Source organism: Tamandua tetradactyla, chromosome 14 (genome assembly GCF_023851605.1).
Source record: "Tamandua tetradactyla isolate mTamTet1 chromosome 14, mTamTet1.pri, whole genome shotgun sequence".
Lineage (NCBI taxonomy): Eukaryota > Metazoa > Chordata > Mammalia > Pilosa > Myrmecophagidae > Tamandua > Tamandua tetradactyla.
The window spans coordinates 5,751,842-5,773,616 of record NC_135340.1 but is presented as its reverse complement, the minus strand read 5'-3'; the positions used below and the strand labels follow the sequence as shown (position 1 = coordinate 5,773,616).

General features: G+C 34.7%; 1 protein-coding gene across 1 annotated transcript in view; it reads right to left on the bottom strand.

Annotated features, from left to right (window-relative positions):
• MDGA2 (MAM domain containing glycosylphosphatidylinositol anchor 2) overlaps positions 1 to 21,775 on the bottom strand; it is a 932,919-nt gene that overhangs the window by 193,922 nt on the left and 717,222 nt on the right. Inside the window, exon 8 of the mRNA XM_077126843.1 lies at positions 12,647 to 12,940. Coding sequence (XP_076982958.1) covers positions 12,647 to 12,940 — 294 coding nt within the window. The remainder of the gene's footprint in view (positions 1 to 12,646; positions 12,941 to 21,775) is intronic.

Sequence of the window (21,775 nt, the reverse complement as noted above, 5' to 3'; positions counted from 1 at the left end):
TCTACAAAATACTTGGCCTTCAAGTAAGGATAAAATAATATGCTTGGAGGTGTTTTTAAAAATTTAAACACTCCATAAATGTAATTGAAGATCATTCTAACAGATCTCACTGTTCCTTCAATAAATATAGTCACTTTGCAGTGATATTTATGTTATTTTAAAACATCCAAGATCCTTATTAAGAATTCATTGAAATGTTTATTTCTCCCAGAGCACATCTTGGCTGTTTAAACATTAAATCTTATTGAGCAAATTAAGCTATTCTCCGTTTCTATTTTTAAACTAACATTGAACTACAAAAAAAGTTTCATTATCCAACTCATAAATAAAACTTAATGGTTTTTTTCCTAGTGAATATCAGCAGGTTAACTTTGTTTAATCTTGCTGTACAACTTAATTAGTAACAATGTTGTAGGATAGACAATATATTATACACTTCAAATAATCATACACATTAGTTACATTACACATGGCACTGCAACCATTGTTTTTTACTTATATATAAAAATATTTTCCTCTCTGGAATAAGAGGAAAATAATAGAAAAATTGAAAAATAATAGACAATGGAAATGTTCAAATTCAATGATTGGATGCCATAATATGTGGCTGTTTCTATAAACTATGGCTTATTTTAAGATCACTATTATGAGAACAAGCATAAATATGCTTGATTTCAACTTGTCCTCTCTTCGTGTATGCATTAAATTGTATGAATGTTTTCTATCTCATCTGGTAATTGTCAATCCTGGATGCATTAATGTTCCTCTCTGGCCCTCTGCTTCCCAGTATTTAAAAATGTAATCACTACCACTTTCTCCTAACAATCAAAAACAAAGTACAAATGAGAAAATATTTTAAGTTCTATTAGCAACTTTAAGTTAAGGAAAAACAGCATATCTATATGGCTAGGACTTGAGAATTATTTTGGTAGGATCAGTATGATAGGACAAATAAGAACTGACATTTTTACAACATTTAAATGGCAATTCCATCTTTTCCTGGTGAGATGGCATTTAATTTTTAATTTCCCCTGTAGGCCGTATTGAATCAGATTAGGTGTAGATAAGATACCTGAACACTGTGATCTGTACCAGTCTCTCAGGGAAAGAGAACAAACAGCAGAAGTAGGAGAAGACACTTGAAAGAGCTGACCTGATCTCTGTACAGCAACTTAGACATATCTTCTCGCCTTTCCTGTGTTCAATTGAACCTCCCCTTGTCCTCCGTAAACACATGCTATTTCCAGCCCTCTGGGTCTTTGCTCCTGCTGGTTCCTCAGCTCATCACACATTTCCCAATCAACCAAGCCCTGGCCGTTCTTTAAAACTCAGCTTAGACATGACCCAAAGGAAGGTGTCTTGCTCCTCCTGCCACTAGAGTAGACCGATGCTCCCTCAGTCATGTTTTGCAGCACTGAGTCCCTGGACGTCTTTCCCCTTGTGACGAGCACAGAACTGATCTCTTTCCATTTCTGCCGACCCAGCTGAACTGTGAGTTTCTTATGGATGGGATCAGATCTCAATAACCCTGTGATCCTCAATTCTCAGCCCAATTGCTGGCATTTTGCAAATGCTCAAGATATGCTTTAAAAATTGATCGGAACAAATTTATAGAGAATCAGGTAGGATTTTGGGAATTTCTTAGGAGTAAATTTTATATTAGATAAAAGAAATAACTTGTTTCTAGCACATTAAAACTAAATTTATCTACTCTAAATGAGATGGAATATTGAGGCACCTACCTGGTTAAAATAAGGGTGGAATATACCTTTCTGACATATTTCAAGAAATAAAAGTTTTTTTTCTTTGAACTTGCATATGGTGGAAAAAATGCCCTCAATTCACAAATACATCTTTAAAACCTAGTTTTGCTTCCTATTGTACTTTGAATATTAGGTGAGGATGAATAGGGGTGTATCCCCTGTGGACTGAATACAGGTAAAATTAAATTTTTTAAGCCATTGAATATGAAGAATTACTCAGAAATGTCTTAACTTGCTTATTCAATCCTCAGAATGTCTAATTGCCTTATATTTAGCAACTAAATATCTGCATTAAGCTTGGTGTTTTTAAATGAATGTGTTCTCAGTATAATTACATGACTATAATTCATGGACACAGCTTATGAATTACTTCAGTCAGATTTATTTTCTATTAATATCCATTTACACCAAGAGGATTGATTTTTATTTTATTAATTTATAATTTACATTCTACTTATTTCCAAAGAGTATAAGAGGTTGGTGACTGGAAGTTTTCTTAGGAGGATAAAGGTAGTAGAATATTTTACCATTATAAGGAGAAAGGAAATGTGGAGGTAGGCAAAGATAATCAAAAAGAAGTTCAGAAAATACTAAAAAACATTTACATTACTATGGAATGGTTGCTCAGGGGTAAAAAATCAACACTAACTTCCCATATAATATGACATTAGAGCCATCACCTTTAAATAATATTGGCATTGGTACATGGTTTATGAACCTTACGTACTTCTGTGGTCTGCTTTATAGTAAGGCAGGCACCCTTCATCACATTATTTATTTCTATGATAACATGGATTCTGAAATGTAAATATCTCTTATAAATGAGTCAATAAGGTCAATTGCATGGTTCTATTCAGTTTTCAAACTACAAATTATTTCTGGTCCACAGAATACTCCATCAAAATACGTTTCAAAGCAATATTTGGGGAGCTAGATCTGAAATTTTCCTTCTTACCCCTAACTATATATGTGCAGTCTATTTGTTCTACTCTCTAGTACATTATCTACACCTTTTTTTTTTTGCTTGGGCAGGCACCAGAATCGAACCCAGGTCTCCATCAGGGCAGGCGAGAACTCTGCCTGCTGTGCCATACTTTAGCACATTTAAAAAAATTTTTTGACTGTTACATTAACAACTGAGTTTGAAAATGGATAATATTTAAAGCATTGCCTCTGATATATGCAGGTTCGTTTTAACATTTTTTGTTACAATATCCCAATAATGTATAACAATTACATTATTTTTACTGTATTAAGATCTTCAAAGAAGAGTGAAGAATATCACATTAGCAATATTCATACAATTCCAATTTCCATTAATGGAAACGAGAAAATGTCAATCCAAACAAGGATGATGATGACATTTGTTAAAATATAGTTTTTCTTGTTTTTTATTTGTTATTTTTCTTTTGCATGGGCAGGCACCGGGACTCAAACCCGGGTCTCAGCATGGCAGGTGAGAACTCTGCCACTGAGCCACCATTGCACCCCCCAGTAATATAAAATTCAGGGAAATTTTATATTATAAAATTTATATTATAAAATTTAGGGAAAATTTCTTCCAATGTCACAAGGCAAAGTCAGCTTAAGTCCCACAGTTACCACTTGAAGAACTTTTGCTTTTGCCTACTAGAACCCTTAAGGCTCCAAGGAAATGTTTATTTGCCAGAAGAAAGGAATTTGAAAGGTGGATCACAGTAATCTGACGTGGAATAGTATGAGGTGAGGCAAAAGGAAAGTTAACGATAACAACACCGGAGTAAAATACGAGAGTAAAATGATTACTAAGCAAGCCCAGCCTAGTGGATCAAGACAGCAGTCAGATACAGCTGAAGTGCTGAAAAACCTTCACCCTGCTAGCTTTCTTTTAAAATTCTAACTCTGCTCCCTGGGAACCTGATAAGGTAGGAATGTCAAGGACGATCCCAGGCAATATTTCTGCATTAAATTGCTTCTGAATCATGAGAAATGTTAATATCTGCTAGGAAGACATGCCTTTGAACTTAGTGCAGTCTCGAGGCTCTGCCTGTGGATTTGCTGCAGGAGACACTGGCTTCTACGGGACAAAGCCTTCCCTCTGCGATCGTACCCCATGCCGTGCAGAACTTGGTTCCTTATATACAACCCACTGCGCAGTGGCTCTTATCCGGGGGCAGTTTTGTCCCTCCAGCTGCAATTGGCAATGTCCGAAGATTTTGAGTTTCTGCAACACTGTGGTGGATGAGAGCTTGTCCTGGCATGTCGTAGTGAATGACCATGGATAACTACAAACATTCTATATTCCACACGCAAAAAAAGAATTTTTGGGCGGGGCAGAACAACTTTTTGCTGATAGGGGTTGCCCTATGCATTTGGGCATTTAGCAGCGTCCCTAGCCTCTACTTATTAGACCAGTGTCATCCGTCCTTCCTCAGTCATGACGACCAAAATGTCTCCAGACAGCCTCACACTTCCCTCAGGAAGGGGACAGGGCATGCCAGCAAGCTGCGCCTCCCGTCCGGTAGCACCACAAGGGAACTGGACATCAGACCTGACCATGTAGAGTCTGCTTTCCCATGAGTTTGAAGGCAGTTGAACCTGAGAAGACTCTACGGTGGACATTTCAATAGGGGAGTTTACTAGTAGTTAAAAGTTATTAATCTAATCTAGTCTAATCTAACCCCAAATAATATAACAGATACACAAAACTCTGTGGGCAGCATTGAACACTAAAATATTATATTGAATCAAACAAATGACAATCAATAAAGAATAAAATTTCTGACAAAAACATACAGGCTAAAATTCTATATGAACAATGTTTGCAGGTGGATTAGACACACTGATAAATGTTAATCTCCTGACAGAGGGTAGGAAATGATGTGTTTCTCTTAAAACAGTCTTTGAGTTCTCACTTTCTGATTGACATTATTATGCATTGACTAAAGTGTCTTTTTGACATTCAATTTTTTGCAATGTTACCTAACTTTTGAAGTATTTGTACATTTTTTCCTAATCAGTAACCCATATGCTTTCTTACTTTTTATTTCCCTCTGCACTAAGCATATCATTGATGATACATTTTAAATAAACTGACAAAGTCACAAATGTGCTCATGTTATATATTATTATTCACCTCCATGTGTGATTTATTTTTATAATTTGTATTATTGCATTTTTGTTTTATGGAAGAAGAGCATAGTGTTAATTATTTTAGGTATGCGACCTTTTAAATTCAAAATATATTTAATTTAACCCCACCTATAAAGGTTTTCAAGGAAAAATATCCTCTAGTGATTATGGAACTGCTGTAATCATCCCCTTAATTTCATTTCTGCACAGCTAGGATGGGCATAAGGGCAGAACTGATAGCGTCAGTAAACACGATCGTTGGCTGGGTTAAGTTGTCAATAGCTTTAATCATTCTGTTGAAACTGTCTGGCCCCTATTCCACTTCTTTGCATAGATGATGGAAACACTTTTATGAGAAAAGCTTTTGCTAAACATTAAACTGAAGGTGCATCTACATTAAGAAAGCAGTAATGATGGAACCTGGGAAAACTATGCACTTAAGTTATTAACATGACCCATCTATTTGACGAACTCTCATTCCTAGTAGCGCGTGCTCACTCGCTCAGTCAAGTCTCTGTGTCTTTCTGTGCACTTGGAAGTCCTGTTGAGAGTGAAAGAACTGCCCTTCTGCTTTCTTTGGCAATTTCCTTAGGTGAATGTCTACTGCGCTATATTCTCTGGAAGAACAAGGAAACGGAGAGCAAGGAAAATACCCAGAATGGCAGGAGTATACTGTTCAGCTAAAGTAACTTTATTATGGAGGGTTTCTAAAAAATAAGATTTCCAGTTGGGAAACTCAGGTTTCAAAGACTGAGGGGCATTGTGAAAGTAACATTTAAAAAAATCTGTTTTTGACAGTCTCATTAAGTAGGATATACGAATATTGACTTGAAATAATGATTCTAGAGTTTATTTTGTACAAATTTAAATTGGACATTGTCTTATAAATACATTTTTCTTTTTTCACTTTGTAGAAAGAAAAGGTGTTAGCAAACATGAGGCAGGGGAGGCTGAATGGGAGAAAAATATCATACATATTAATGTTTTAAATAATAATCGTGCCTCAGGGTTCATTTGATTAATGTTTCTAATAACTACTGAAAACAACAAAAGAACTAAGATGGTTCTTTAGTTTTAAAAAGGGAGCCTGTATAGCACCAAGTTCTGTTTAATAATCATTAATGTTGAAATATGAAAACTGAATACTTAGATATTAAAGTATTTTCTTAGTTCTCCAACCAACATTTTAGCCAAGTATATTGCCAAGTTTCCCAGTGAGTAGATAAAATTAAGACTCTCTTACCAAGCATAGATTTAGTTTTAATCTTTTACCTAAAACAACAGGCTTGAAAATGGGTCAAGAATCAAGAAGCATGTATGGCCAATACGTCATGTGTTGTGTTGCTAGTAAAGGAAGAGCTACTTAGACAGTAAGATTAGAGTAGGAATGGATCAATCTTTAGAAAAAAATGAAACAATTTAAGAAGTGGAAATGATTTTCAGGTAAGAAAACAGATTTTTTTTTAGCTTCAAAATATACCAAAGCTCATATATTAAAACCATAATCATAACGACAATATTTCCGGCTTCTATTGTGTGCTGCACAGTAAGCAATGTTCTAACACCTTACAAAATTATTTTAATATTTAAATAACTGAAAAATGGGAAACATTCACCTTTTTTTGGAAGCAGGAAATTAAAGCTCAGGGAAATTAAGATACTGGACAAAGGTTTTATATATAGTAATAAGTGGTTAAGCCAGAATGCTATGGGCCTAAGAAACTTCCCCAAATAAATATTATCTTCAAAGTTATCATCCTTAGAGGTTGTAGGTTTATACTCTGGTACTGTTATCACCTAAAATATTTGTAAAATATCCTTGAACTTCCCATTAATGTTTCTGATGTGATCTTCGAATAATCTCAAAAGCCAGTCAATGGTAATTAGAACCAAATCACTTTGGTGGAAAGAAAAGATAGTCTGATTAGATTATAATAGTTTGGTATGAAACTAGATAATCTTAATTATTTATTTATGCTGTTCAAACTCTATAGGCAATGCAAGAGAGTACTGAGGAAGGCAAACATGAAATAATAACTAATGATCTTGAAAGGAGTATATCATCTAATGTGTTGAAAACAAAGTTTTACACCATAGTTCTAAGTTGCTTTGTGTAGACTAAATGCCAGGGTCCAGAGGGCTATAAAAGATAGCCCTTCCCAGTTACCAATGGGCTTTCTAAAGGAAGTGAGACTTAGCTAGTATAGTCAGAGGGGCAAGACAGAATTAAACTTGATTTAATTTTCTAGGTTGCTATGACAAATACCACGCAATGAGTTGGCCTTAAACAATGGGAATTTATTGGCTAAAGGTTTTGAGGCTGAGAATAGTCCAAACATGAGGTATCAGCAAAGCAATGCTTTCTCCCCAAGGTCTATAAAATGCTGGTGCTAGCTGGCAATCCTAGGATCCCTTGGCTTGTATCAATGTCCTCTCCTTTCTCTTCAGGGTTCTATTGGCTTCCGGTTTCTGGCTCTACCCCCCACCCCCCATTTTCTCTGACTCTGGCTTCCTTCAGAGTCTTGAGTTTATAAGGTTTCCAGTAATCCAGATTAAGGTCCAACTCTGCTTCATTTGGACCATATATTATCTCAAAAATCATCTTCCAGAGGTTCTGTCTACGATGGGCTAACAGCCACAGGGACGTGGATTAAGGCTAAGGACATATCTAAACTGGTGTCCATATTCCAATCAACCATACCATGTATATGCAGCTGAAAAGAAATGGGCTCCATTGATTTGCAGAATGGAAATACACCTGGGTAAGCAGGGGTTTGTAGGCCACAGAGTTTAGATCTAGTGAATGTTGAGTTTGATAGAAACATAAAGCCATTTTTATTGTTTTGATAATCAATTAAAATGCTTGTTCATTCATTTATTATTCCCTTTAGATAGCCTTTAACATCTTTCTGTATAAATATGGCAAACTGTTCCCTTGCTCCTTCTTTTATCAATAGTTACCTTATCTCTGATATTAGCAATAGCACAAACCCAAATCTCACTGATATTTTCAAGGCAATTTTGCTTTTTAAATGCTAAAAATTTAGTTATATTTACTCAATGTATTATTTTGAGCACTGGTACTTAAAGTTTTTGTTTGTTGTTTTTTTTTTTTAAGCACTCCCTGAAAAAATAAACCAAGTTGTTACTAGGTTGGAAATATCTACCACATCAGGAAATAGAAAAAAATAGAGAAGATAAAAATTGGGAGGATTGAACTATAACTGCATGGAGGGGTGGGAGAGAGCATGAAACAATTCTAGTATGAAATGAAACTGATTCCAAGGAAGCTCATGAATTTGCCTATGTGCCGATCAGAAATGACACCATGATTAGTTATTCTCTATATTTCCATACTACAGAAAATTACTCGGTCATCTATCAAACAGGACTGAGCATATCTGTCACAGCACATTCCAATCTGTCTTTAATTTACATTTACTCTGTAAGACCCATAAAGTTCTGATTTAGTTGAGTATTCATTTTGATTGTAAGTAATTGACATAGACCCTTCACTACACTTTTGGAAAAAAGGAATAAACGATAAAGCTCTGATAGTCTTCACCCCATTTGATCTTATTTTGGAAACTGAATGTGTAAGAAGAATAGGTTCCATAACAGCCCTGATTTATTCACGGTATTTGTTCATTCGAAAAATGGATATCATAAGGAATGTATGAAATCGCCTTTGTAAATATCTGAAATGCAGTTAGAAAAGGCAATTTAACACCATTCTTCAGTCTAGATTTTAGCGTATTGTTTTTTATTCCTCATAACAGGAATACCTTATCTTTAGCTGTATTTGAAACAAATGTGATATATGTCATGGATCCATAACAAAAGAAGTTGCATTCAATGCAATGTGTCATCCCTAATTGATTTTCAAGGAAATGTACTTAAAAATCTACTCACTTTTCTAAAAGATTGTATCAGTGCTTTGAGATGAAACCATTAAAAAAAAATAGCTTACACTGAAGATAAAGTTTCAAACTTTATAAAATTAAAATTGTTACATTTTGTTTTTATTTTATAGTAATATGAAAAAAAATCATTTCTTTTAGGAGTCCAATCAGCTATTTATGGTTTCCTCATTTATTATACAATTAAAATATATATACATATATATTCAATGGCTTTGTTATTTAGCCATAAATAAATGCTAGATAATCCTTGATCTTTGTTGAGGGTGTAGAGTTTTGTCAAATGCCTTTTGTGTATCTATAGAGAAAATTGTGGGGTTTTCCTTCCTTCCTTCTATTTGTGTGGTGTATTACATTGATTGATTTTTGTATATTGAACCACCCTGGCATTTCTGGGACGAATCCCATGGTCTTCATGTATATATACTCTTTTTGGATTTGGTTTGCTAGTACTTTGTTAAAGATTTTTACATCTATAATCATAAGGGTAAATTAGTCCATAATTTTATTTGCTAGTGATGTCTCTACCAGGCTGTGACATCAGAGCGATCCAGAGAATGGATTAGGAAGTGTTGCCTCCTCTTGAATTTTTTGGAAGAGTCTGAGAAGGATTGATGGTAACTGTTCCTTAAGTCTTTGGTAGAATTTACCAGTGAAGCTATCTGGTCCGGGTCTTTTTCTTGGTGGAAGGTTTTTAGATTATTAATTCAGTCTCTGTATTTGTTACAGACTTGATGTTTTTGAAATCTTCCTGCGTCAATTTAGGTAGCTGATGTATTTCTAGGAATGTTTCCATTTCTTCTAGATTATATAGTCTGTGGTGCTCACTTGTTCATATTATTCTCTTTTAATCAATTTCGTTTCTGTTAGTTCAGTAGTAGTGATATCACCATTTTCCTTTCTGATTTTAGTTATTTATGTCTTTTCCCTTTTTTTCTTCATCAACCTAGCTAAAGGTTTGTTAATTTTATTGATTTTTTTCAAAGAACCAATTTTTTGTTTTGTTTATTCTCTCAGTTGTTTGCTATTTTCTATTTCAATCCTGGATTTTTTTTCCCAACGTAATAAACATTTTAAGAAGAGCAATCTTAATGAACTGTAGAGCGTTCAAGACTTGAAAAGATATTTCATGAGAATTATTTATATACTGGAATATTTTTATTTATTTTTATTTATTTATTTTGCATGGGCAGGCACCGGGAATTGAACCTGGGTCTCTGGCGTGGCAGGCAAGAACTCTGCCTGTTGAGCCACTGTGTCCAACCCATGCCGGAATATTTTTAGGTATTAAACTACATGCAACAAGTCCTTACATACTCCTGAAACCTATAGAAACCAGATATGCAAGAAGCAAGAATTATGCATTATGTATTGTCATTCCACGTATATTATAGCTTAAATTTGCTCAAAAAGTTATTGAATATCTACAATGTAAAAGATGTGCTTGGAAAGTGAAAGGGAATACAAAAGTATATAAGGTTATTAGCTGTAATGATGGAATTAATTGCTGATTTAAACACACCCAAATAAATGTAAATCTGTGTGTGCATGGGTATGTGAAATAACATCATATATTCCAGATGAATGCTTCTGACATGTATCAAGACTATTCCAGTTAAGCACAATATATCATATTATCTTTGAAATTAAAAAAAAATCATTATAAAAGTTTGAATAAAAAAAGTTGACCATTTAAAAAATGTTATGATGATTTCAGCATTATTACTTTTGCAGGAAGAGGTCTTAAGTAAGCAAGCAGGCTGGTCCTACTCGCCAGGACTGTGTCTGGAACACTGACCTTTGATTCAGTTAGGAATGCCCGGAGTTTTGTACTGGCAGATGTGCAGACACTGGTTCCTTAGAATGGTGGGAATGTAGGAAACAGCGTCTTGGCAAACAATGGCATCCTTACCTGGAGTGGGGATGCTAGGCAAGTATGCCTGAGAGAGCACGCTGCCGATAATATCCCCTGCTCTTTGTCTGTTGCAGGGATGTTGCAATTATATCCCTGTTGCACTAACAACAACTGTGCCAGTTTTATCTTCATTATTATAGGATCAAATTTTAAAATGTTGTGCCCATCAACTTCTAGGGGACTTATAAAAAAGAGGGAAAAAAATTAAGGAAAATTTAGTTCACCAGTAGAATTCTATGGAGACTGGTGATTTTGATATGTGAGCCCTTAATTGCAAATCCCTTAAAACCGCTGGGTTTCACTTGCATCGGTGCTTCCCCAGAGGCGTGGGAGGCAAAGTGGAAACTAAGCACCGTGAAGCTCTGTGCATAACTCCTCAGGTAGCTCAGAAGACTGAGCTGCTCCAAACTGTGTCACATTTCTCTGTGATGACTTGGGGCTGTCTCTTGTTTAATTGGAGAATTGACAGGGTTCTCTTTTTCCTTTTTTTTTGATTTCTGAAATCTGTTTTTGCATGCACCTCTTACCCGTGAGCGGCTGTCCTAAGAGAAAGACTAGTGAGAAAAGACCCAACGCTGCACTGCTGAGTAGGACTTGCCATCTAAATTTTATTCAGAAAAAAGCAAAAGCAAAACAAAAAAAAAATGATAATCAGTTGGAAATCAGCCAAGTGATCTCAAATTTGTTTCCAAATACACCATTAGCAGATTTTTAGGGAAATAACAGATCTGGAATCTGGGTTTCTATAGGACAGGATGGTACAGCGGAGCCCAGAGCTGTTCTCCCTGCCCCCCAGATCTCACATATCTCACACACAGAAGGGTATTTATAAATAAGCCCAGTATTTTCATATTTTAACTATTCTTTCAAATTTAAAATTAGTTAATTCAACCTGTCAAATTCCTGAAGTCTAATTAAGGAATGGGCACATTTTAGACTAAGCTCTATTTAAAAATAAACATTCTGAGTTACAAAAGAATGGCAGTTAAAAACAATATTGTTGTTTATTGACATTTCATCTAATTCATCCATGTTCTTGATGACTTTATTATCAGTTATTCAACAAACAGTACATCAGTTAAACATTTCAGTGGCACTATCCGAGCTTGAACAGATTGTATTTAGTTGCTGCTTCTCTTTCAGCCATATCCGCACCTGGCAGCCATGTTACCAGACTATCTTCTAATAACTCAAGGCCAGTGACATCATTAAACTCTTATCCACACATACGTTTATGAATTTATGTATTTTTAATACTAAAGACAAATGTAAAGTATATGATGCCTACATTTTTTTTTTAGAATTTTTTTGCAAAAAATGATTTCAGCAAAAACAGTTAATTGACCCTGCCCACCTTGTACAGTTAAGCAATTATTTGTTTGAAAGGTTAAGCAGAAATTCATCCCTATGATCTCCTTGAATTATCTCTCTCCTAATAGGTGATTATGTAATCCGTTCTTACAACTTCAGATATGCAAACATAGCATTTCCATGATTAGGACTCCGGAACTTAAACAAAGGATGCCTTAAAATACATGGATAATTTGGGCAAAGAATATGCAATTGCCTGAAGTAGAAACATGAACTGTGAAAACAAAAAAGAAAAAAAGAAGCAATTGTTCCTAGTCTATATTTGGCTTCATTGCCCATGGCCAGTTTCTACCCATTAGATTTGCTGATTTTTTGGGCATTAACCGGCCACATAAAACCATCATGATCATCACACGCATTCTAATACCACTCTTTTCTATTAGTGCATATGAGCTCAACTAATGAGCAGATTTAGGGAAAATTATTGCTTAAACTGGATAGCAAACAATGTAAAAATAGATCACCCTAATCCAATTCCAAAAATCCCATCACTGTACAAGTAGTAGAATTGTATCTTTTTTCCCCTTGTTCTTGAATAGGAAAGCACAGAAAGGGAATTTACTCACACTGCACGATGAGCTGCACAAAGGCTTCCCTTGGTTTCACATTAAATCCGTTGTACTGGCTGGTCTGACATCTGTACATTCCTGACATTTCCCTTGACACATTGACAATCCTCAGAGTTCCATCATAACTCTCCGTTTGCATTGACCCGTCAGGCATTGCGACTTCTTTATCCGCTCTAGACCAAAGGATGATGGGTTTAGGCTTTCCGGTTACTTGACATTGTAGCTCTATTGTATCTCCTTCTCTGGTGACCAAAGGTGATTTTTCCTGTGGAACAGTCAGATTGGGTGGAACTTGAAATGGGAAAAAGAAAATTTTTCAAGGTTAGTATAAACTGGTAAAGTAGCTTCAAACACAGAATATCATTAGGAAACAATTTCTGCTGATTGAAAAAATTGTGACAATTCAGATGACAAAAACAACAGAGACCTGGAGAATAAATGGCATACACCCTCATTTAAAATACTTCAGAATTATTTTCATAAAGCACTCTCAGATGTGGACTGCAAACATTCGCACAGTAAATAAGGCATTAAACTGGAAACGGAATGATCAACATAACAATTTACTCAATGACTTCTCAGTATAAGCCAATAACTGGTTTCTTAACATCTTAACATTTCAAAGAAGAGTGATCCTTCTTGCTGAGGATAGGATTCAGCTTTTCAATCCTCTGCTTCCTAGGCTGGTCTCTCTTTTTCAAAGATGCTATGCGAAAGGGATATGAGATCAATGTAGATGTAGAAGGCACAGCAAATGCAAATAATAGTAAAGGAAAAAGAAGAACCTCTAATATAAAATCAGAAGTTCTGATTGACTTTAAAACAGTTGACAAATTGCTAAAATTATAGTGCTTTATACCTTTTTAGTAAGAGTAGATTGGAACATTTGACTATAATGCCATCCTATTTGGCAATCTTCTCTTTTGGACTTTAATTCTTTTGGCATTTGAGTTCTCTATAATTTCAGTTAAAAATATTTCGAGATAATTTCTAATGATATTGCAGAAATCTCTATAAAAATACTTTAAAGCAATTTTTAAAAAAACATATATTTCAATAAATTTAAGTATTGGAATATTGTCAAGTAAAGCTAGTTTCTAATCTTCATGAGAATATCTGTGAGAAAATTAGGTTCATTTTACTGGAACTTACTTTACTGTGCTAGAATATATTCATGTTAAGATTTAGTGAGCAAATGGAGCTAACAAAAGGGATGTACGACACAGTATTTTTACTTACAAAGATTATCACCTGTTCCATTTAGAATTTTATTTCTTATATGTATGTGTATGAAATCAAATGGATTTATGCCATAGAGCACCTATCAAAAAGAGTGGGCTAAATTAGAATGTCAAAAATGAGAATAACCCGAAACATATGAATAACTTCTTCTTTTTGATAAATGTGAAATGCTCCCTTTGGAGGTAGCACTGCACACAGACGAACAAGCAAAATATTTATTCCCCTTCTAGCATTACAGTGCTACAGTGCTCAGATTAAAAAACACACAATTTTTTAAAAATATATTTTTCAACTAACATTGAAATGTTATTCTCTTCTTATATATAAAAATACATTCAAAAAATAAATTCAAATCTCAAGTACTACGATAATTATCTTTTTTTCAAATATCTTCCTGTGTCCTTTTTTTCCTTTAATTCTCTCCTTTGCTTCTTATTTAAAAGTCACAGTATTTATTCAACTTCCATCAGAAAGGAGGCAAAATAGCAGCAATGAGCTCAGTATTAAATATTTGTTATGCTTCTACTATTTGGTGGGCACGGTTAGAGATGGTACATTTTCATTTAATTCCCTTGAAAAGCCTAAGGATCAAATATTAATATCACATTTTAAAAGATGAAAGCATTGAGAAAAAGAAAGGTTAAATATTCTGGCCCAGCTTATAGCACTAGACACAGTAGAAACAGAGTTAATTGAGGTCAATTTATCTCAGATAGGCAGTGAGAAATCAGCACTGCCAAGCAGGCATCAGTAAACTCGGATATGCGGGGTGCAGAATGATGTGCCAGCACTAGGGTTTCCTTTCTCCATGCCCACTCTGCTCCTACCTCTTGATCACTCTCTGAAGGGCAAGAGAAAAGAGATGAGGGGGTAATAGGAGGATACCCACTGCAGAAGATGCACCATGTATGTCAAAACCACTAGTAAGATAACCAACCCAAATCAATATCCAGATTTTGGTATATCTATGTAAATAAATACAAAGGAATTATATATTAATCCTCATCTCTTCCACATTAACTTGGCCAACCTGAACCATTCTGAGCATCAATCTCTTCATTTGGGAAACTAAGAATTTGCCCAGGATGGATCCCAGGTTATTCATGGTCTGACAATAGGAGCAAAGAGTAAAAAGTAAATGTCAGAAGTGGGGCAAAGTGAAAGTATTTGTTTCCTTATTTAATAAGAATAATATTGAAAGACCAATGTATTAGGTCATTCTAATCAAAAGACATCTTTGACAATTTCAACATTTAAAAGGTCTTCATGATAAATAGTTCAAAAGTTTCCCCTTTCTAAATTGATGCTATGAATTTATTAGGTAAACTACCCCCTGCTTCCTCATCAAAATTAGAGAGATGTAAACCTTTTAATCTAGGTAAGTTAAAAATAGATTTTGAATTTTGTTCAGGTTTTACTAAATAACAAATCTTATTTCATAGACAGTTTAAATTTCATTTCTTCTATGAAGTTTCTTAAATTTTAGAATCAGAGTTAATTCTTTCTCTACAACTTCTTTGTCAAAGATCACTCTTTACATTTTTACAGCTTTGGCAGGTCTCTCTCTCTCTCTCTCTCTCTCTCTCTCTCTCTCTCTCTCTCTCTCTCTCTTTTTCCTCTCCACTTTAATTTCCATTCCTTAGAATTCTATACGAAATTCTCTTTTCTCATGACTGTATTTTTTTCCTTTGAGAAGTCCTGCTCTCTTCAATTTCTTTTTGTTTTATATATTCATAATACTAGTCCCAACTTTACCCTCAGCTCCTCCAGCCTATGTTTGCATCCTATTTCTATATTCCAAAATGTTTTCAAGCCTCCAAACCTAAGTACTGTTTATTTCTGACTTGGTTAATAGTTAATTATCAACACTTGCCATCTCCTAATTAAGAACTATAATGTGTTCTTTGGTCCATCATTTCTTATTCTGTATCTCTCTCACTCAACCATCAAACGCTGTTACTTCTCTATCGAACATGTCTCTCTCATCTTTTTATTTCTTTTCATGACCGTAGGCAGATTTCTTAGTGGAATTTATCATTTTCTTTTCTTGTGACAGCTTCCTTCCTGGTCTCTCTGTCATCAATATAATTCTCCCAGGCCTCCTGCTATCCTTTCACGAATTTTATCATCACAAACACAATTCTGATCATGTCACCATGAAAACTGAAAACCACAAAGTGAGTGCTTCTTCCAATACTGCTCTAACAAAAAAGAAAACTGAAAGCCGTCTAATGGATTTCTTAAGTAAATACTAGCACAGATATGCAAAAGAATATGACACAACCTTTAAAATGGTGATGTAGTCTGCCTGGGTTTACTGATAAAGCTATTTATCTTGTTGAGATACACATGCCAGTGAACAGTATGAATAGCTGTAACCATTGTAATTGAGCAAAATGCTACTGAGCAGCTCATGAATAGTGGTATTCAAATTTTGCACGAAAAAATTATATGCCAATAAAAGTTAACAAGAAGTTCTTCGAGGGGAAAGAAATATCTACTTTATCTTTACATTGTCAGCATCCAGCCTTCTGCGTGGCACATAATAGGAACTCAATAAAAAAATTAATGGTACAAATTAAAACAACAACGCAGCTGTGCAGTGAGTCAGGGAAGAGAAGACCACTTACATGGGGAAAAATTCAGAAGAAATAAAGCCTTGAAGGAACTATAAAGAGCCACTAACCATAGCTGTCTTTAAATATGGGATTATTGGTAAATTTTATTTTCTCTGCATATTTTCCTTCATTCTCCACTGTTACACAACATAACACATATTATCATAGTATAGGTTCCAAGAAGCCCACAGAAACTTAAAATACTAATTCATTTTTCAAATTCAAATGATGAGAACTCTGCCATTTTGAGTAACAAAAACTGGGGCACTGTGCCGGACAAGTCTGTACTCTGGGACACGCTCTCTAGGGTTGCCCACTCCCGGAACCCTAGCTTACTAGGAGTTTCACCCACCAGTGAAACTTCATGCCCTTGAACAAGCACTCCGTCCCTCTGGCCAGCTTCTTGTCCTTGAAGCTTCTAGTCGCCTCTGCCACCAATATTTGTTGAGGCTCAGTTCAAACATTAGCACTTTGTAATTCATAAATTCGCCCACCCCCAGGTTGAGTTGGTCGCTCACTCTTCACCACACAGCCTGTCGTCCACCTGTGCACGCTGCTTTGCCCTGTATTTTCCACATCTCCTTGACCAGGCAGCTCCTTGACGGTATAGAGTAGCTTACTAATTTCTTTATCTCTGTCTCAAAAGAAATCCAAATGCTAAAGGGTCCTCACTTATTAGTGGAACTACCTGTCTCCTGCTCTACTTGGCACAGAGTGGAAAATCATGAAAAAACGAGAAAGGAAAGGAGGGAGGGGTAAAGAGAAAGGAAGGTAGGGAGTCAGGAAGACAAAAACTAAGAATAAAATAGGTAATATAAATGAGCGTAATAGATGCAAATCATGCACATTTTAGAATGAAAGTGATAACTATGTAATGAATTCTAATAATTCTACAATTATTGGCTCCTAGTATCTTCTGTAAATGCATTCATTTAGTTAGCATAGATTTCAGATGCAGTCCATCTTGAGATGAGGTGGGAGGGGTGTGAGAGTTAGGAGAGTTAAGAAAGGCATTTTCTGTTTCCCTTTTCCTCTTTCATTTAAAGATTTGGATACATAAGCTATGAATAAAACAAAGAAAAACAAAACAAGGTAACAGGAAAGGGGCAATCTGAAGACATTCCATTTAATTTTGTCAAAATGGTTTTATATCCTTTTGCTAATCAAAATAAATTATTTTTTTCTTAAAATATAAAGTCTCACAAGAAAAACTTATAATAAGCTGAAAAAGTTGAAATGTCTGCAACTTGTGAGAGCCACATTCATTTATAATGTACTTGCTATGAAAAAAGTCTCTCCTAATAAAAACACAAAGATACATTCTCTGACATATAGTCCATATACTGTTCTTACTTTGATTTTTCTTGTCTGAAATGATACTGTAGGAGATGCTATAATCAGAGCCATTTCAAAAACTTGATATGACACTATGGTTTCTCATTCCAAAAGCAAATACATAAACAAACAATTTGAACAAATTGGTTTTCTGTCAACTCTTCCATAGTATCAGCGGCTGTAAAATAAAACAAGTATAGAAAATGAAAATATTTTCATTCCTTTATTGGGAGGGAACCTGAGAAAGTTTAATCCTTAGCCTTTATTCAGAAAAGGACTGCTTTATTTTTCTTACTCAAAAGTATGTAGAAAAAGTTTAGTTCATTTAAAATATGTGGGAAAATATCATGTTGTCTGAAATAAAGATATTCAGGATATGCTTGAATGGCCTTAGTGGTTTAAAACATATAAATATTTATAGTAGACTGTTATATAGATGTTGAAATAGAAGATTTATTTCTTTTAATTTAAAAATAATAATAAACTAACTAATATGTTTCTATAAGGACAACCAGATTTATAGTTTTGAGAATCCTAAAATATTTACAGCACCCATTCAATGATATTTGGACTTGTGGGAGAAATATTTTACAACAGATATGTATGTTCTGTACTGAAATATACTATCTATACTCAAAACATAAAATAATGGGCAAGACTTTAAAGCGTGTGTTTGTAAAAGTGACCCCTAATGGCAGAATTCAAGAATTCTGCTGCCGATCAAATCTTACGAACAAAAGCAAAAAAGATGGTGAATCTGTCAGTATAATTAATCCAAATGAAACATATCTAGTGCATATAATTATTTTAATCTTCCAAAACAATAGGTGGATTAATAAAATGCTATTATACATTTGATTTGAGATTCAACTAAGTAATCTATTTAGAAACTGTAAATTAATCAACATTCTTATTTCAGACTATATATTTTTAGAAGAAAAATATTCTATCACAAGTGAGTGCTCTGTGTCAGCATCAGCAATTCGCAATCTCAATTTCTTTTTTTTTTTTTTTTTTCTTTTAACATGGACAGGCACCAGGAACCGAACTTGGGTCTCTGGGTGAGAACTCTGCCTGCTGAGCCACCGTGGCCCGCCCCAACCTCATTTTTGTCCCCACATTGCAAATTAGCTTCATATGCATGAGGCAGACACATACATAAGTTCCGATATTGAGATTTTAAAAACAAAATATTGTATTTTGCATAGAAGCAAAGAACTAGGTACCTTGTAATTGCAATGATTAACAACAACACATCGATAATGGCATCTCACAATGGGCTGTGGGAGAAGTAAGACAGGCCACGCAGTAAGCGAGATCATCAGCATGCCTGTTCCACAACTCACTTCTCTTTCCCTCAAGAAGTAAATCCAATGTGAGGACAGTGCTATCACTCTAACCAATATCATAAAACCTCCATACGCTGTTATTGGAAATATTCTAATCACCACCCATCTCACAGCCGATTTAACATACCAACACCACAAAGATGAATGATTGCCTTAAGAGAGAAAAGTTATAAGAATGAAATGCTCTGTAGCCACTGGAAAGCATTCCCAGGGTGACAGACAAATTCAAGAATTCCTTTCAACCTAATGATAATTCCAATCCAAGTTCCAAGAACGCTTTTTAATCAAATGAACTTCATCTACTTTCAGTATGGTTAATAAGCATGAATCAACTGAAAAATAGTAAGGTGTGCTTTGCAGATGTTCAGGGCAGCAAAAGAAATAGAAATGCTAAAGATTCCTCACTTATTAGTGGAACTGCTTGTCCTCGCTTCATTTAGAGACTATGGCTGGTAACATACAACGTTTGATGAAAGGCACAACACTACAGCTCATTCCTTCTTAAAGGAAGAAAGGTTGCCACTGGATACTTACTAAAAACAATTCCTGGTTATAAGTGCCCAAAAAGGGAATATGGTGGATTACATTATATACAGCACCTAGACATTTTGTGGTTGTTCAAAATATGCAGAACTGCCCTGAGGCACAGGTTAATATAAGCTCTTTCCTTATAAATGAATTACTAAAACTAATAGACTAATTTCTTTTAAGTCCATCAAAAATTAATACATGATATGTTTTTATAATATTATCACTCATGCAAGATTTTTATTTGGTCACAGTGATAATATAGGAATAAATAATTGAGTAAAACATTGCAAACATTTGGTAGTACTTAGTCCTTTGTCCATGCTATCTATACTTCCCTGCATGGGAAGTAAAGAAAGTCTGGTTGTCTATGCAATATACTATCCATATTCCAAACTTGTATCATTATAATCTCTTGGTAAATATATAGGAAGCAGTCACTTATTTATAAATACGTCCTCACACCAGATGGTAAGGCTACTGGGTTTTGCCGATGGCATGGTAGGGAATACATCTCCTATCACACACTGTATAATAAAAATGAGGTTTTGTTTTGTTTTGCACTGACACATCCTTATGACTAATTCAGCCATAATAAGTCAAGAGATGATAATAACACATGATCAAAAATGTTTTACAAATCCAGCCATAAAGCAGGAAGAAAGAGCAGGTTAAAAGACCTCAGCATTCACATCTGGAAATTCTAAGGTGAACTGTGCGTATTTGCACACTCACACACACATACACACGGTAGTGATACTTATTTTTGAAAGAGTTGGGGGAAATCATATTAGAATGGTATTATTATTTATCTGAAGACATGTGGGGAAGGCAGAATCCTGGAGAGCAGCACCTCTGGAGGTTTTCGCATTGGATGGTAGGGGACAGGCAGTGCCATTCATTCAGGAAAACAGGTTGGCAGGCAATAGATGTAGTTGTGCCAACTTCCCTCTCCCAGCAGGTGTTGCTATGGCACAAGAATAGTCTCTGAGGGATTCACTGGAACACAAGTTTAAGATGAAAGAATAAAATAGAAAATCATTCTCTGCATGGCATTCATATTTTCCATGCAATAGAAGATACAAGACCAATTGCAAATAAACACAGGTTCTATTCTCACTGCCTCACATACACATAAATGAATGGGACTTCAGGCTATTGCTTAGGTACCTTTGGGTTAAGCTTTCAACAGCCTTGAATTATGATTGTCTTTACATAATTTACTTTTCTAACTTAAGCTTATAATTAAATATTTTCCAGAATGATTAAAATAAATCTCTACCTACAGAATATTTTTTACTGACCATTTTGGGACAAAATATTAAAGCACATCTTTTTTTTTTAGCACCCCTTCTCTGACTTAATTTATGTTTTTCTCTTGCACTGAAGTACCTGGGTGAATAATGGTCACTGACTAGGTATGTAAAATTTCATATGAAGAAAAAAACATATTTTTCTTCATAGAACTAAATAAAGAAGCAAGAGTAAGATAGTTCAGCTGGCCATTGACTCAAATTATCTTCAACTTTTAGAAAGCATGGACTGTGGGCTAGACTGAGAATGATGAAGGAATGTGAAGTCTGTAAAAGAAGCATTTGGTTTTATTTTGTAACAAGAAAGGGATACAACAAGAAACAAACAGCAAGGAAGATATTTAATTGTTAAGATAGAATAAGGCTTTGACTAAGAGATAAGTAATCTATAAATATTTCTTGGAATTAGGGGACCAATTCCTCAATTTAACTCCACACTGTTATTCAAGTTCCATTTCATTTTTGGGATGTTGTACATGATGCTGAGTAAAGCTAGAAAATTATAGTTATCATTTTTGTATAAGGAATTTTAACTTTAAGGTTTAATATTGTCCTCCATTCAGTTTATTATACAAACTAAAGATAATTGTCAGTAAGTGCTATACCTAAAATATTAGTTCAGAAGTTCCAAACTCCTTTACTTCTTATAATCTATAGTATATTTGTGCTCTCACCTACTCATTCATAAAAATGTTGTCATTACTTATCTAGAGACAATTATATGTGTATAAATGTTCTAGC